Source organism: Rhea pennata, chromosome 1 (genome assembly GCF_028389875.1).
Source record: "Rhea pennata isolate bPtePen1 chromosome 1, bPtePen1.pri, whole genome shotgun sequence".
Classification (NCBI taxonomy): Eukaryota; Metazoa; Chordata; class Aves; order Rheiformes; family Rheidae; genus Rhea; species Rhea pennata.
In genome coordinates this window covers 198,107,234-198,119,998 of record NC_084663.1, presented here as the reverse complement: position 1 = coordinate 198,119,998, position 12,765 = coordinate 198,107,234, and the positions used below count along the sequence as shown (strand labels likewise).

At 35.4% G+C, this 12,765-nt stretch overlaps 1 protein-coding gene across 2 annotated transcripts in view; it reads right to left on the bottom strand.

Annotated features, from left to right (window-relative positions):
• The window catches only part of RDX (radixin), a 37,732-nt gene that overhangs the window by 10,748 nt on the left and 14,219 nt on the right, over positions 1 to 12,765 (bottom strand). The window contains exons 3-7 of one of the 2 annotated variants that reach the window (XM_062567256.1): positions 9,975 to 10,058; positions 5,724 to 5,819; positions 3,639 to 3,913; positions 1,822 to 1,905; positions 1,186 to 1,332 (exon numbers count right to left, since the gene is read on the bottom strand). In XM_062567256.1, coding sequence (XP_062423240.1) covers positions 1,186 to 1,332; positions 1,822 to 1,905; positions 3,639 to 3,913; positions 5,724 to 5,819; positions 9,975 to 10,058 — 686 coding nt within the window. Of the gene's footprint in view, positions 1 to 1,185; positions 1,333 to 1,821; positions 1,906 to 3,638; positions 3,914 to 5,723; positions 5,820 to 9,974; positions 10,059 to 12,765 lie in introns of those variants that run through there. The other variant, XM_062567257.1, reaches the window with a different exon arrangement.

Genomic DNA, 12,765 nt, shown 5'->3' with positions numbered 1-12,765 from the left:
CATCTCAACTTTACTGAAAAGGATGGCTATTTCAATGAGTATATAATTGCAGAAAAGCCTGTCATTTGAAAGACTGAAATTAAATTAGCCTTCAGTAATGCTACAGTATGGTTTAACTTTACTTTAAGATACATATTCCTGCATTCCTAAAGTTCAAGTTAAATTTCATCCCCATTGCATTTTAAGCTAAATAAGATAATGTAAATAGAAAAAACTTGCTAGGCCTATGGAAAAAAAAATACTTAAAATTATGCATTTGGTGCAAAGTACTGTAACTATTTCTGCTCTTAATTTAAGTACAAGATTAGAAAAACAGTTTAAGTACTTGATTGCTAACCATCAGAAATGAAAGAATATCCAAAAACAGCAGCTCTTTCAATTGATTCTCTGAATATTTCCTCCATCTTTCAGGAGTTACATTGCCATCTAATGGCAATTAAGGCTTACAGAATTTTGTTAGGGAGTATAAACATTAGTAGAGAGCATGAAATTTCAGTTCAGTTAGTTACAGCTATCAGGAGTTTGACTTGTGGTTAACTTCACTGTGAAAATACCGTTAACATCAAATACTAGTAGCAGAGGTGTCTGGAAAGAAACAAAACAGTGAGTCTGTTCATCTGTTTTTATGATTCTTCAAATTTTGTACATTTCAGCTTTATCACTTTTCAAGTAGGACAGACTCTTTGATCTTCTTACCAGGACTCAAGAAACACTGATTGTCTTTGATGTCTAAAAGTTTTTAGTTACCAAAGCTTTTCTTGCTCTAACAGCTATAATTCTAATTGCTGCTCTTAAAATACATTTCTTATCAAATATGCTGCCCAGCTTCTCAATGTCCTTTTCATCCTGACTGAAGTGGAGGTCTTGAGGGAGTGAAAAAGTACAAAAAGAAACCACGTAAGAAATGGTTTAGCTATCAAATATCCATATTTAGCAATGCAAATTTAAATTCATACAGAATTTGAAGAATGCTCTTCCATTCCCCTACTTTGCATCCCTATGTAATCTTTAAAATTCAAATATTCTAGTAGATAACTTCTATCATTTTGTCTTTTACATAGATTAGAAGGTCTTTGAGAACTCATTTTGCTAGATGTTATAGAAACATGCAGTAAGGTAGGTTTTATACAAATCTTGGATAGGATCTCCTAGGTCAAAATTCCAACAGAAATATTAGCCACTTACTTATCATCATGCTCATAAATATTCAGACCCAAAGCATCAACTCCTAGCCACAATTCAGTTCCTTTTTTATTCTTTATTTCAAAATAGTTGACTCCATACATCTCCAGATCTTGTGCAATCTTAAGGTATTCCATCATAGAATCTTCCCTGATGAAAGAAAATAGTACAATTAAGTTAAATCAAAAATAAATTGTATGAGTAAGGCAATCACAGAATAATTATTTGACACAATCTAGATAGGAATGTAACTTCTTTAAAATTCATGTGCACATTGATTCAGATACTTATATAGCTCATTACATTAATACCCAAGTACAGTTCAATCATTACATTTTCTTTTCATTCTGAGAGCTAAAGAAATAGTAAATATATTTTAGAGGTTGATAGGCAAACATGAAAAAAGGTAGATGACAAGCTTGCCTAAAAATGATATAGGTAGCCAATAACTGAACTGGAAAGCCATCAACCCTAACCTTTGGTTTCACAGAAGACTAGTAACTGTCTGCCCTGGTCTGAATAAAAGAAGAAAGTATTTCCCAAACAAAAATAACCCCTCCTCCCAAAATTCCTACTAAACCCAAAAAACTACAAAACCCAAAACACTTAAAGATCATGAAATGTTTTCTTCACAATTACCTTAACATTCCCCTATGCTCCTCATGCCAGTTCTGTATTCTTTCTTCCCACTGTTCCTTTGTCAGTTTGTGCTGTTCTAACACACTGTTAACAGAATAAGTTACTCTTAAATGAAAATAACCAGAAATTTAATTTCCTGAAGTTATAAAAATAAGTTTGGTATGCAGCATTGTTTTAGTGGGAGAAGTTTAAACATGACTTCCAATAAACTGCTCATCTTTTTAACTCAGACACAGTAAAAACTTTGAATTTCAACAAATGTACATTTCAGAACACCATGAAACCATTTCTTTTGTCATGGATGTGTTCCTTTAGTATAGTAAAAGTCATGCCACGTCATATCTCAACTTTCAGTAAAGTCATAAAATGTAATGTTTGAAAACACCTAAAAATGGAGGCCTGTAAAGTCCTCATACAAAAGTGTTGGAAATGAATCTCTTATCTCCAGTTACTTTCAAGTTTTCTATTTGCTGTAATTTGGAAGAAAATATAACACATTAAGACAAGCTAGCAGAATATGTTTTTCCCCAAACTCCCCCCTTTTTTAAAATCAGTAATTAAGCAGTTTAAGAAAACTGATTTGAGTTTACTTAGACAGGACTGCAATGATGGACATGTTTTTGACCTCTTTAGAACTACCAATGTATTACAGAAGTTAAAGGAATCAGATGCATAAGATAAATGCGTGGAAAAAAGCATAATGAAGTTTCCATTTCAAGCATTCCTAGAGAAGCCATTTTAAAGGGCTACTAATCAAAGGTAAGACTGTGAGAGGAAGTTATACTGGCTCAGATGCTATTCTTTTTTTCCTCTTTACTCAAGAAAGAGAACATTTTTCATTCAGCCTAGTGTTTTTGCTGCTTTTTATCTGCAATAATTTTCATTACGAATTTGAGGAAGTTATTATCATCTACCCAAAGCGTATGTCTCAAAAACTGAAGAAAAAGAGCAAGTATTAAGGAAATTTACTGACTTAAAAGATTTTAATTCAGCAGAGGCAAAACTACAAAAATATCAGATAGTTTTATGTATTTTGTAATGCAGAATCATAGAATCAGTAAGGTTGAAAGGGACCTTTGGAGATCATCTAGTCCAACCTCCCTGCTCAGCAGGGTCACCTAGAGCAACGTAGACAGAGTTGCATCCAGGCGGGCCTTGAAGATCTCCAGAGAAGGAGACTCTACCACCTCTCTGGGCAACCTGTGCCAGTGCTCCGTCACTCTCACAGGGAACAAATTCCCCCTCACGTTCAGGCGGAACTTCCTGTGCTTCAGTTTCTGCCCACTGCCTCTTGTCCTGTCACACTGGGCACCACTGAGAAGAGTCCGGCCCCATCCCCTTGACACCTTCCCTTCAGGTACTTGTACACATTGAGAAGATCGCCCCTCAGTCTTCTCTTCCCCACAGCTCTCACAACCCTTCCTCATAGGGCAGATGCTCCAGCCCTCTGATCACCCTCATAGCCCTACGCCGGACTCTCTCCAGTAGCTCCATGTCTCTCTCGTCCTGGGGAGCCCAGAACTGGACACAGGACTCGAGATGAGGCCTCACTAGGGCTAAGGAGAGGGGCAGGATCACCTCCCTTGACCTACTGGCAACAGTCTTCCTAATGCACCCCAGGAGGCCATTGGCCTTCTTGGCCACAAGGGCACATTGCGGGCTCATGGTCAATTTGTCATCCACCAGCACTCCCAGCATTCTTTTGAGAAAGCTACCATTAAATGCACATTAGCACTTAATACTTTAATTACAAGAAGTGTGCTGCAATCAAGTTTATATATAGTAGATGATGCAAAAGCATGCATAGTCTCACTCACCGTTGAGGCAGAAGTCTGTCATTGGCTAGGTAGCCTAGTTTATGTATCTCTTTATTGTAATCTCCATACTTGGATTGGACAGCATAAGAAGCCAGAAGAACTGCAGTTTCTGGTGGACAATATATTTCATCATTTAGTATAGCTTCTTTTACTTGCAGGAAGAAAAGTCTCTGAGTTATTTCCTGAATTAATTCCTCTGATACATCCTCTGGAAAAAACTTGGCCCTGAACTTAAACTGTAAAGGATTTTCTTTCCTTACATCTTGCTGTGTTACCTGAGGGAGAGCAATATAGAAATAAAAATTAAAAGGAGCATTAAATAGTATATTAAATGCAGTTAGTTTAGGAGTAATAATCTCTTCATCTGCTGTGCACTGAAATCCAAAGCTCCCTGAGAAGCCCCCTTCAAAACTGACTCATGATTCACATGGTACCGAATCAAGTACACTAATTTAGATAAATCAGACAATTTTGCAATCCTACTCAAAGACCCATTTAAGTTCCCTGTAGGCTTGTGTGAATTTGAATTTAGCACAGTAAAATCTGGAAAAAAAGTTGTGACACAAACAAAAAAAAAAGCTATAATTAATGATGAATTAGAGGAAGTAAAAAAAAATCAGAGATTTTAAAAGGTTTCTTTAGCAGAACCTATTGCTTTAACATAGCTGAGAAGTGGATTCTTTTCAAAATCTTTGAACTGTTGCATTAAATACATGTGCTTTGTTCTTGTGTAAAAGTTAACTTAGTTCTAGTAATCATATTTTTCTATAAAGGATAAGCATAATCATCAACATTTCTGTGTAAATTTTCTGATATAATGTGGTCATTTGGCAAGTTTTAAACAGCTGTCTACTCAGACTTTCAATAAAAGTTTATTTCACTTGGCTCAACTTTCAGCCCTGATTATGTCTGCAAATAGAAACATTCAAAAATTAAACTAATTTTAACATCAAATAATAGCAATTGGCAGAAGGTATATTTAGAGTAACTAACCACTCTCACAGACGACAATTCCACAAGCATTTTTGTGTACAATTTTGATTTTATGTGCATGAACAGTCTCTCTAGAATTTCAAGTGCTGCATGAGTCATGCATCTGTTTGCTTGCCTTGTAAGAAGTATCAAAAACTACAATATAGTGTAACCATTTAATCTTGTATTTAATCATGCAGCATGGTTATTATATTCAACATTTCCAGTGTGAATTTTAATATATATTTACTCACTGTCATTACTGTCCACCTGCTTCTGATCTATATATTCCATATGTCACTTTAATCTCACCACTGAGCCAGTGAAATGGTTCAGATTTTTTTTTGAATGATGATTTGTATTCTTGCCATAATAAAGCTGTATTTTCCATATCTATTCTATGATTTAATCAATCCTATCTGCATTTGATACAAATGTTTAAATAGTAACTTAAAAGTTAAATCCAGTTTATGTTGGTTTTTTGATTAAGAATCATTGTTACCTTAAAACCTCTTTTGAAACAAATGAACAAGTGTTTTCTGGATATCAAGAATTGCCTTGATCAAAGTTAAGGAAATCAGCATATACATGCTGGTCCCTCAACTCTATAAGCAACTTAATTTGCTAAAGGCTTTATAAAGCAACTTTCATATATTTCTGCTAATTGATCTACCCAATTCTGTATTCAGAAGTCCTACAAACTACCTACTACATACATAAACAAAAGGTTAGGACCCTGTTTATAGATGCCTTGTTCAAAAATCTGTGGCTATACACAGGCAAATTTTTGAACCTCTGCATTTTTTCTTTTTTGAAACTTCTATTATATTTTACTACATGAAAATAGGATATGAATTGAAGTTTTCATAATGCACAGGTTACCACAGTATTGGAAATACAGAATCTGTATCTCTTCCTCAGTCAAATTAAACACTGATTATGCCTCTTCACAGTTAACCAAGCTGAAGAGTGTATTTTGTCATTTGAAATAGACAATAAGAAGCAACTTTTCAGCTGAATTTGAAATCAGATATAACTCGCCTCTAACATTAAAGGAGCAAGCCTTATGTATTTTTAAAAGATACACTTTTACAGATGTAATGGAATCATTACCTTTTTATTTAGCTTTAGCCAAGTTGAGTAGCCTTTGCTGTCCACATACTGCAGCCCAAAAAACCAGACTTCACGAAGACCAACAGTTTTTACCACCTAAAAATAAACAACCCACAATTAAATGTAATCACTACAACAGAATCTTTTGTGATAGTTAACTTACAAAAAACATCTCCAACTGAAATAAGAATAATGTTTTAGAACAAAAAAAATATATAAAATAGTAACAAAACATCAGGTCCAGGGGAGAATTCACCTAAAAGTTCTAAATAAACTCAAACACGTTACCAAACTTTCAACAGGATTGTTTAACTTACTGCATAAAACAAACTGAGCGCCTGAAGAATACAAGGTAAGAAGCATGATGCTGATCTTTTAAAATTAGGTCTGCAAACTGTCTGAAGACCTACAGACAAGTAAGTCCACTTTAACAAAAAACAATCAGTAAAGCTAAAATAAAGGATAATATTTGCGGACTTGTAGATAAATAGGATGTAATAAGGAAGAATCAGGTCCCTTTAAATATTTCAGACTTCTAAGAGTTGGTGATAAAAAAGGATAAGGATGATCCAATTGACAAATTGTACAAAAATTTCCTACAGATTACTGGTCAGGTCTATCACCAAAGGCTTTTAATGAAACAAAATTGTCCTTGAATAGAGGAAGACTCTTTTTATGGATAAACCATTTAAAAAGCAAGAAAATAGGAACACATTTCTCACAACTAAGCGGTTACTTTCAGTGTAACCACTAGTGAAGTCCCACAGGACTTCATAAATGCTCTGGAAAAAAGGATGAAATCGATCTGCTGTAGAAAACCTTTCAGCAAGATCTCTGAATGAACTATAAGAAGGAAGATGAGCTTCAATGAAAGAGGAAATTTACTAAAACTAAATACTAAAAATAATAATAAAAAAAATCTTAATTATGTAAACAGGAAGATCTTTTAGTAGAGGAAAAAGATAACAATGCTGTTGTATTACTGTACAAATCTATGTATTCCCAGGCCTCTAATACTACACACAGACTGGCCATATCAGCTAAAAAGGATGCTGTAGCACTGGAAGCAGCTGAGAAATGTTGAAAAGAATGATCAGCAATATGGAACATCTTCTGAATAGATAAGACCAGAACTAACGCTACTGACAGAAATGAAGAGGGAAAAATATGATATAGATCTATAAAACCGCACGTCATATTCAAGGAAAATAGAGAATGATTATTCATTATTTCTCATAATGTAAGTATTAAGAGAATCAACCGAAATCATTAGACAGCAAGTTCAAAACAAAGAAGCACTTTTACTACACAAAGGATAATGAAACTGTGGAACTATCTCATAAGACTTTTGCATAGTAAAAGTACATGTGGATTCAATAAGCAATTAATCAGAATCCAACAATGATTATTAAATAATTGTAAATTTTGGCTCTGAAAGATCCAGTATGGCAGTACTTACGTATGGGCTCAGGTTGAACCATGCTGGCAAGCTGGTTATTCGGCTGCATGTGAGGTAAATAAAATTTTACACATAGATCCTCCTCCACTTTAAAGTAGTACTATTGGGTTGCAAAATTAAGATTTTGAAAATTAGAAAATATCACAATTAAGGAAGCTCTGCAAACTTATTTCTGATCCCTTGCATATGTCTTAATCACATAGGCATGTCTTTTTCTCCTCCTCTCCCTTTCACTTACAGCTTTAGTAGCCGATTCTGAGAATGTTCTTTACTTTGTGGCTCTACAAGTTGAGCCCTGGTACTTAATCAGCACTCTGAGCTGAAGTCAGTTAGAAATGCAGATTCTCAACTGCTCTGTACATAAGGCGTAACTTGAAATACAGGAGACAACCCTCACATTTTTCCTGAAGGAGAAATGCACCAAACCAGGAGTTCTGAAGCTCAGTGCTAAGAACTTGTCAAAAAACAAACAATCCCCCCCCCCCCACACACACACACACACCCCACCACCACCAAATTGCGGTAAATACCCATCACAGGATTCTTTCCCTCCTAGGAAAGAGCTATAGATGAGAAACTGGCTGACTAAATGAGCACAGATCCCCACTCACACATTCTGATCAACAACAGGATGGACCAAGGAGACTAGTGACAAATATGTTAAGACACTCTCTAAAATAACAGGAGTCATAAAAAAAAAAAAAAGTGGCTTTGTGCAATAAACAAGAACTTTACCAAGTTTCACAAAGGAAGAGAAAACTAAGCCACAAACATCAGAAGTATGTCTTGTCTGCCAGCAGATGAAGAGGATGAAATCACACTGACCAGGAAACAAATCAACTTCAGAAAGTATCAGTTAAAAGCTGTAAACAACCATTGACTGAGAAAAGGAAGAACTGTTCACAAAGTGGTAGAAAACACCAGATAACACCTAAAATAGCAGATAGGTTATTTTCTGTAAAAAATAACTTACAAGGTTACTGTCATGTCCACCTTCTCTGCACTAACCATAAAGACCAATCCAGTCAGTAACAGTGCTATTGAATTTTCTTACCATAGAGAAATAGTACAACTTTTGTCCAAAAATTTCATGCTGGTTTTGCAAAACAGTTCAGCTCTTGCTGTTATTCCATGGAACTCGCACACAGATTTAAGGTCAGGCTGAAAATGCTTCTTCCCTCACACACAACTATGCTGACTGATTTTGTCTCACCTACTAATTTTTTAATTTAAATTTTTCAGAAGTTGATTACAAGAGCCGGTAAGATGTCAAAACCCACAGAGTGAATTCATGAACGTAGGTGAAGAGAACTGGAACACGCCAGGATAGAAAAAGAATTCAAAATGGTATCTTTATTCCCTGTTTGTGAAAGCTCCAGTATGGATGAAACCGATTACTTGGGCACAAGACATTACACTGCACAATGTCACCCCACCCAAGACTGCATGGCTGAAGATAGCAAAGATTGGCAAGAGAGAAGTAACAGCTCAAGGCTTTGGTGCCACAGAATACCATGCTTTTTACCTGATGGTACCATTGGTTAGACAAAAAGCAGGACAGTTGCCCTGTTCCCCAAAATTGTCCATGTTATTACACTTAAAACGTCTACTTCCCTTCCATCAAGGAGTCTTTGTAGTAGGCCTGAAGGATCAATAGATCACCATGCATCCACCTGCAAGTGATAGCCATAGAGGCGGAAGACATTTTGCTACTGACTGAGGATGACAGGGGTACAAATCAGACAGTCAATTCAAAAAAAAAAAAAAAAAAAAAAAAAAAAGAGAGAGATTTCTTTCAGCTTACATACTAAAGGCATTTAAATGATCCATTAAAGTCTCTTTAAGCGTGTCATCTTCTTTAAGCATTACACATTTTGAGCATCTAATTTACAGTGGAGTGGACAGAAACGACAGTTCTATAGTTAAACTGGGTTTGAAGAGTATTTTGGAATATTTCCACATTTTTAACTAAATACATCTCAGACTTAGATAATATTAAGTAATCATTAGTTAACTTGAGGGAAAAAAAAAAGAAATGGCACATTGACAAGCCTTCACCCTTTACATTTTTTACAACATTGTACAACTTGGATCAAATAAATTATTTCAAGATTTTTATTTCTAATATCACATGGAATTAATATGAAAACAATCTTTTACAAGAAATAACATGTTCATCTTGTTTAAGTCAAGTAAGATGAAGACACTGATAAATGAGACCATGTAGCTCTGATGCGTCTGAAATCTGTAAGTTAAAATTCAAAATTTTCACTTTTACCCTCTGAAATTCAACTAAAATGATCCTAGGACAACATTATTTTTCAAGTATTTAGAAACAGAAGTATTATGTGTCATTTCTATTCTTAGACAAAGATAGCAGCTCCCTTCACCGAATTTTCTGCCTTACATTTGTTATTTGACAATATTAAAGGCTACAGCAATTTCTCATCTGTGCACTTCTTACAGTTATGTTGCAGTTATAAGTACACTGTGATTAGACATTAAAAAAAAATTTACTTTCAAAGCAGCTCCACACACGATTCAACCGAAATCTCACTGTTCATCTTTCTACATAGGGCTGTCATCAAGTTTAATGCATTCCATTAGAATTAATGATGAAGCTCAAACAAAATGACTGCAGACTCAGATAATGTAATGGAAACAACAGAAATTAAACATGAGAACCCTTCTACTTTGTCAAACTATGTCTTAATGTTCATAATAGGTTTCTGTGTGTATATACATAAATATACACATATATAAAAACTATATTGCACATGCACACAAGTTACCTGATCAAAGAGCTGCTTGCCTGTTGTATTGGGTTGGATGGCAAATTCCAACTCTGCATCCATTGTGGTAACTCTCACATTGATCTACAGAAAATAAAGAAATATTTAGATCATACTGTGACAGTGTAATCATTTCATATACTGTGATTATCTTGTAAGAAACAATATATGATAGGTAACGTCAACAACCATGATAGTCTTGTACATGTACAGAAGGCAACAAATGTAAAGAAAATGTGAATCTAAAAAAACATTTTCCTTCTGTTCAGTAGTATAAAAGTATATTCAGTATAACATTTAACATTAGTTTTGAAAGTTAAGCCATGAAACAAAGCTTATAATTGATTTAATGGGATGACTAATACAACTATTGAAGACATCAAGGTGGCACTATACTACCGGGCACTATAGCTGGATGTGCTTCCCAAACCTGTGTAAAAGCAAGCTGAAGTAACAGGCATTATCATTTCAAGGTATTTACCTGGCAATAAAAAGAAAGCCAAACAGCCTGCTGCCCTGGCATTTCCAAAATTTAGAGGTCCAGCTCTCTTGAAGGAAACAAGAGAGAGCTTATAGAACTCAGGACAGACTAACAGCAGGTTTTCACCACTGGTGCGCCTACAGAAGTTAGCTCCACTCATGCTGATCTCATTCAATCCATTTACTAAAAGGCTGGAATGTCACTGTCATTCAACAGACTTACCCACTCTTGTAAAACAAAGAATCATTTTCCAGATGATTCCCAATAGTCATGGTTTCTGTTTGTCCCAAAATAAGCACTCAGATGTTCCAAGTGGTATCTGGAGGTCTACCTTACTGCTCTAAAATCACTTGAATTAGTACATGCAGAAGGATGAAAGAAAAACAAGTACTAAATACATAATACTGCCTTCTCACTTCTAGAATGGTCCCTCATTCCTGCTGCTGGGGTATCATACTTTATTTATCTTTAGTGAAGAAGAATATAAAGTATTAAACATCAAGATTAATTTGCTGTAAATGCAAAATTAGAAACATGAAATTTAATCAAATTTTAGACACAGACAAATATATTGAGCCTTCTGTGTACCATAAAATATGGAACAGGAATAAATTAGGACTTAGATTAAAAGTACTTCTACCACTTCACCTGCTTCTCTATACACCATTTCCACTAACCATTCCCTAATTTTGCTAGTTGGTGAAACACCTTGAGAAGCAAGCCTGGAAAAGTCTCAGTGAAATAGAATACAGATCAAAAGAGTGAAAGAGAAAACTAGATGGAAGTTTGTCCCTGTATAACAGTTAAAGCTTGTTCACTCCTTTCTTTAGTGTCAAGGTAAACAGCTTTGGGCATGAGCTGGATATATAAGACAAGAGTAGCAGGAGCTGGAGGACCTCTAGGTTATAGACCTGCAAACAAGGACGATAGTGGGGGTTTAGCAAACTGGTTTTGTGTGCAAATACTGATAAAGAATAAGAGTTGAAGGCTTTGGAGGAAAAGATAGTGAACTTTTATTGAAAAAAAATGTAAAGGGTGGGTGTTGGGAAGAGGGAAAGGCACTGTGTTCTTTAGATTCGCCCCCTTCTCTTTCAAAGGAGAAAATTGCTTATTCTCTAATGCAACAGCTCATTTAAAATTTTACGTGCAACTCATTGAGCTGGACTAGTTTAGAGCGTGGTTGACCTTTAATTACATATTTTTAAGTAGTTTTTCAATATATAACTTTATTTTTTTAAAGTCTGTTTTACAACAGCTACAGATAAGTTAAAAGGAATAAGGCTAAAATGTAATTTTACTAAATGCCAAAGTACTGTTACGTAACAACAGCATTGCCAAAACACAGAAGTGCCACAGGGGCACTACAAAGTACAGCAAGTTAATCTAGTAGCAACAGACTTTAAATGTCGCAGCAGAAATTTTACATAGAAAATCTAATTGCAAATGTCACCTTCTAGAAACGGACCAAGAACTAAAATACTTGAATGAATAATAAAACAACAGATGTAACTGGAGACAAAACTAAATACGGCCTGTAGATTCTGTAAGCTTCTGGATGTTACCAGTTCAAATACAGGCAGTGCTCTAACAGCTAGAACTGGGACAGATACAAACCCACATGTTAGGAGTATCTGGTCACTCACATGCATTACAGTAACTGCTAAAGACTACAGCCATTTCCTTTACCTTTGAACTTCTGAAAATGTAAATGCTAGTTAGTAGTGGAGTATTAATCAAGTTTCCTAGGAAAGTCTCAAATAAAGGGATAACATTAAAATGTTACCCCTTGTAATATGACTTTTTTAAGAAAAGACTCAAAAAGGTAGTACTGCTCTTGATTAATGTATATCATTTTTCTCCTGAAGATGTTTGGACAGATTTAGATTCTGCCATACAAATACTGAGCTTTTATAGCTTTATAACCTATTGTTACAAAGCTCCAGTTATTCCTGGGCACGGAAAATAAGAAAGTTACTTTTGACAGAACCTGGGATTGAACCCAGAAGGTTTACTTATCTAACCCAAATCTGGCTCACAGAGCTCTCAATCAAACCTATGTTCTCAGTTACACTGTTGCAAAACAAAGCTAACAAGGTGCTTTACGGAAAGTCATGGGGGGGGGGATGCACAGACTTGTCTAGAAAACAGTTACACAAGGAACTCCCACACAGTAAATAAGGCAGGGAATTGAGAAAGACGGTCCACATGGGCAGCGGGCTGAAACTAGTGTAATCTGCTCCTGGGCATCCCGCTGCTTTGAACCACCCTTCTAAAACAGTACTGGTGGCAGGGAGAAGTCATCTGAACCAG